The 5,000-nt window shown below is 44.1% G+C and overlaps 1 protein-coding gene across 1 annotated transcript; it reads left to right on the forward strand.

Annotated features, from left to right (window-relative positions):
• Positions 1–2,263: 2,263 nt before the first annotated feature.
• Positions 2,264–3,661, forward strand: LOC133313955 (uncharacterized). Its single transcript, XM_061515407.1, has one exon. The coding sequence runs from the start codon at positions 2,264–2,266 to the stop codon at positions 3,659–3,661; it is 1,398 nt and encodes a 465-aa protein (XP_061371391.1).
• Positions 3,662–5,000: the final 1,339 nt, after the last annotated feature.

Raw genomic sequence — 5,000 nt, forward strand, 5'->3', positions numbered from 1 at the left:
TTCAAAGATTACCCGGGCCTGTCGGCCAAGGCTATAGACTCGTTGAATACATCAGTGTAGCGCGCGTGCAGCCCAGAACATCTAAAGGCATCACAGACCTGTTATTGCCTCAAACTTTTGTGGCCTAAGCGGCCATAGTCCCTCTAAGAAGCTGGCCGTGGAGGGTTACCTCCACATAGCTATTTAGCAGGTTGAGGTCTCGTTCGTTAACGGAATTAACCAGACAAATCGCTCCACCAACTAAGAACGGCCATGCACCACCACCCATAGAATCAAGAAAGAGCACTCAGTCATCAAGAAAGAGCTCTCAGTCAGTCGTCTTTCTCTCTCCTAGGGCTTTTCCTCTGTTCTCTCTCCTTAGACTCAAGAGCTTCCAGCCGCCAAGGGAGCTTCCCTGTGGCTTGTACATTGCGGGTGGAAGGCTTCTACGGTACTTTGAGAGTTGCTATTGCTCTAGATTCATCTACTTCGGCTGAATCCAAGTAGTCTTCGGTTTATGCTTTGCTTTTTTGCAAAGGCTGAGGCGGTATTGGCAAGCGGTGATTTTTGTTTGGTAGCTGAGACATTGTTACTTAGCAAGCGGTGTTGAATGCTGAATGCGATTGTTTATTATCACTCATTGCAACACGTCACCAGATCTGCATTCACTTGTTTCAGTCGGTCTGCAATCATTTCTTTCGAACGGTGATACGACCAAGTCTCTTACTATTTTTTCCTTCGCAGACTGCATCTCTTGTCTTCTTAACCTCCATTCGTGGAGTGATTAGTTGTGTCCCAGCTTGTATGTTTGGGAACCGATGAATAAAGAAAGAGACAAGAAACGTAGAAATGCGAAGAAAAGGCAACCTACAGGTAAGAGATCCGAAGAACGTAGGAGTTCTAAAGGCACAAGTAGTGTTGCTATTGATGAACAACTTCATGTTGTGACACTGGTTGATGATTTGGGTGGCTCAGGGGAACCAACATCACCAACAGAGTCCATCCCTCGCAGTGCACACCAGGTGTTTGATAATTGTCCTGAACCAACTGAGGCAGAATCCTGCACTCTTGGGGAAGATGATTCAGTAACAAAGGATGTCCCAGATACGGAACAAGTTAACTCTGCCCCCAAGCTCCTTGTTAATCCTGCCAAGCCTTGGGCAAACTTGTTCAAAGATAATAGAGTTCCTTCGAGTGGGTTTAATCTCAAATTCTCGGCTCCACCAGTTGATGAAGAGGTCTTACTGGACGAGGATGATGTTCAGCACCTTTCTGGCAGCTGGGAATACTGCCTTGTAGGGTATGTTGCTGGCAGATTTCCAGGGAAAAAAGCCCTGATCGAAACCTGCAAGAAGTGGGGTGTCAAGTCCTCATTCATCACTCATGCTAGTGGCTGGCTAATTTTTAAGTTTGAGAATGAAGCTGACATGATGAAGGTGCTCTCTTCTGGCCCGTATTTCATTTTCCAGCGACCATTGTTACTTAAAATTATGCCACCGTTGTTCATGTTTGGCTCCAAGGAATTAAGCAAGATCCCAGTTTGGGTTCAGCTGAAGAACCTGCCCTTGGAGCTTTGGAATCCTGCAGCTTTGGGGAAGATCCTATCGAGAGTAGGGACTCCCATTAGAACTGATCAGTTAACTGCAACCAAGCAATCGATCTCCTTTGCTAGAGCACTTGTGGAGGTTGATGTGGCTCAGGAACTGATAACTGAGGTAAGGTGCAAACTTCCGGATGGTTCCACCTTCTTTCAAACTATTGATTATGAAAGCTTGCCTACATTTTGCTCTCATTGTAAGATGATAGGTCATGAGGTGACTAAGTGCAAATCTGTTCCCAAAGCTGGGATAACCGTACAGCAGCCACTCATTGAAACTGAGGGGGTCCATGATGTGGAGGCAGTGGCTGAATCACCATTGTCCCAGCCCATTATCCTTCCTTCTCTCCAGGAGCCTGCTGGCAATCTTCAAGCCTCTTTGTCTATTCCCACGGGTGATGCTGCTTTACATAACAAAGCAGTGGCTGCAGTTGCTACTCACACAGATGCTTCCTGCTCTGATCCCATCTCTCACAATGAGGCAGATTTCGAAGGTTTCACCATGGCAGTATCCAGGATTAGGAAGAAGAAGCACAAGGACAGCCTCATCAGTTCCAAGCAACCGAATAAGGGGTCTCTTGTCAAAGCTGGCAGCAAGAACAAAAATCAGTTACTTCCTTGTGATGGGGACTCAGCTCCCCATACAACCCGATGATTTTAGCTTCTTGGAATATTAGGGGCTTCAATATGCCTCTAAAGCACCAAGGGGTGCAGCACTTCCTTCGTAAAAGGGGAGTGGATGTCTTGGCCATTTTGGAAACCAAGTTATCTCATCGCTTGGCTGATCAGATTGTGGAAAAAAAATTTGTGGGCTGGAAATGTGATCATAATTTCTCCTCCCATGCTGCTGGTCGTATCCTCATCCTTTGGAAGCCACAGAAAGTCACTCTTACTGTCTTACACATGTCTGCTCAGCTTATGCATTGCAGTATTCTTGACAGCTCCTCTGGGAACATTTTTCAGATTTCGTTTGTCTATGGTATGCATTCTATCACAGCTAGAAGAGCATTATGGACCAGCTTACTGAACATTGGGGCCACTATGAATAGGCCTTGGCTTATTCTAGGGGACTTCAATACCATTCTTTGCCCCTCTGACAAACACCATGGGAACTCTGTCACTGCTTATGAGACTAGTGATTTTCGTGACTGTTGTGAGGAGCTAGGTGTAACTAATCTCAACAACCATGGCTCCCATTTCACTTGGACTAATGGCCGTGTGTGGAGCAAGCTGGACAGAGTCCTCTGCAACCACTTGTGGTCTTATGCTTTCCAGGAATCTAGCTATGAGTCTCCTGGTTTCGAATCCATCTCTGACCATTCTCCCCTCATTGTTTCTTTGGGATCATCATTGGGTCGAGGTAATGTTGCATTTAAATTCCATAATTCTGTTTCAGAATTGCCTAGTTTCCTGCCAACAGTTTATGAAGCATGGAAGCTCCAAGTTAAGGGAATTAAAATGTTTGCTGTCTGCAAGAGATTGAAGCATCTCAAGGGCCCTCTCAAGCGGCTGTACAATGAGCACTTTAGCAGGATTTCCAACAGGATTGAGGAAGCTGAAGCTGAGTATAATAAAGTTCTGGGATCCCTCCAGTTGTATCCAAATGAGGCAGCTTTGCTTGGGTTAGCTGATAGTAGTAGAAGACAGATTATCTTGTTGAGAAAAGCTGAGGCCAGCCATTTCTCTCAGATTTTGAAGAATAATTTCTTGTTGCAAGCCGACAGATGTTCTAAATTTTTCCATGAATATATTAGTAGCAAGAGACACCAAAGATTCATTGCTGCCATTCACACTTCCGAAGGTAATATTCTGTCCTTGCAGTGTGATATTGCTCAAGCATTTGTTTGTCATTACAAAGACTTATTGGGGGTGGAGAGGCCGATCCAACATGCATCCATTCCTATTATAAACAATGGTCCTAAAGTCCCATCTGATTTTACTGCCATGTTGCTTGGCACCATATCAAAATCTGATGTATGGAATATTGTTGCTGGATTTGATGATAATAAATCCCCTGGTCCGGATGGGTTCAATGCCAAATTCTTTAAAGAATCCTGGAGCATCATTGGAGAGGACATTTTTTAGGCAGTTTGTGAATTTTTCTCCTCTGGAAAATTGCTGAAACAAGTCAACCATGCAGTTATTGCATTGATTCCGAAAGTTGATAATGCATCAACTGTTAATCATTTCAGGCCAATTTCGTGTTGCAATATTATGTACAAGATCATATCTAAGCTCCTTGCTAACCGTATTGCCCCTGTCTTGCAGCAAATTGTGGGTCCTTTTCAATCAGCTTTTTTGAAAAATAGATCCATGAATGATAACATCTTTCTTATTCAGGAGATCATCAGAAAGTATGCACGGAAAAGAGTATCTCCTAGATGTATATTGAAGATTGACTTGCACAAGGCCTATGACTCAATCTCTTGGGATTTTTTGCGTTCAATGTTGTCTGAATTGGACTTCCCTCCACTCTTTATTACTTGGATTATGGAGTGTGTGTCCTCCACATCTTACAGTGTTGCTGTCAATGGCTCAGTATATGGCATGTTTAGAGGAAAAAGGGGGCTGAGACAAGGAGATCCCCTCTCCCCCTACCTCTTTGTTCTATGCTTGGAATATTTATCTAGAGATCTTAATTTTTTGCAGGAAGACAGCAGCTATAATTATCATCCTTTGTGTGCTCCACTAAAGATTTCGAATCTTGCATTTGCGGATGATATTATTCTGCTATCTAGAGGTGACACCCCATCAGTTGCTGCTCTAGTATCCAAGCTGCAGCATTTCTGTTCTGTCTCGGGTCTGCAAATCAGCAACGACAAGTCTGCCCTCTACATGGCTGGGATCAACCAATTTGAAATGGATAATATTCAATGCATCACGGGTTTCCCTATTGGCTGTTTTCCTTTCAGATTTTTGGGAGTCCCTCTTTTAGCTTCAAGGCTAAATGTTTGTCACTATGACCCGCTTATTGCCAAGATCACTGTGTTAATCAATGGCTGGAACCGGAAGACTCTTTCATATGCAGGTAGACTGGAGCTTGTTAGAGCTTTCATCCAAGGGGTTGCCAATTTTTGGCTTGGCATCTTTCCTCTCCCTTGTTCGGTTATTCATCGAGTAAATGCATCCTGTAGAAATTTTCTGTGGGGCAAATCGGATGAGGGCAAGAAGAGGCCACTGGTTGCATGGTCTGCTGTTTGCTCCCCAAAAGATGAGGGGGGATTGGGTCTTTTTTGTCTCAAAACTTGGAATAATGCCCTTCTTACTAGGACCCTTTGGGACTTCCATATAAAGAAGGATTCCCTTTGGGTGAAGTGGATCCAGCACTACTATTTCAAGGGACAATCAGTTTGGGACTGCAAGGCTTCACCTTCGGATTCAGTATTCATGAAAAGAATACTCTTCATTCGAGACTGCATTATTG

This window comes from Gastrolobium bilobum, unplaced genomic scaffold (genome assembly GCF_033153095.1).
Source record: "Gastrolobium bilobum isolate Gb01-03AN ecotype WA unplaced genomic scaffold, APGP_CSIRO_Gbil_v1 utg9450, whole genome shotgun sequence".
NCBI lineage: Eukaryota > Viridiplantae > Streptophyta > Magnoliopsida > Fabales > Fabaceae > Gastrolobium > Gastrolobium bilobum.

Bases quoted from the DNA above. Each gene is read 5' to 3' on its own strand.
- LOC133313955 (XM_061515407.1), top strand. From the start codon at position 2,264: ATGCCTCTAAAGCACCAAGGGGTGCAGCACTTCCTTCGTAAAAGGGGA.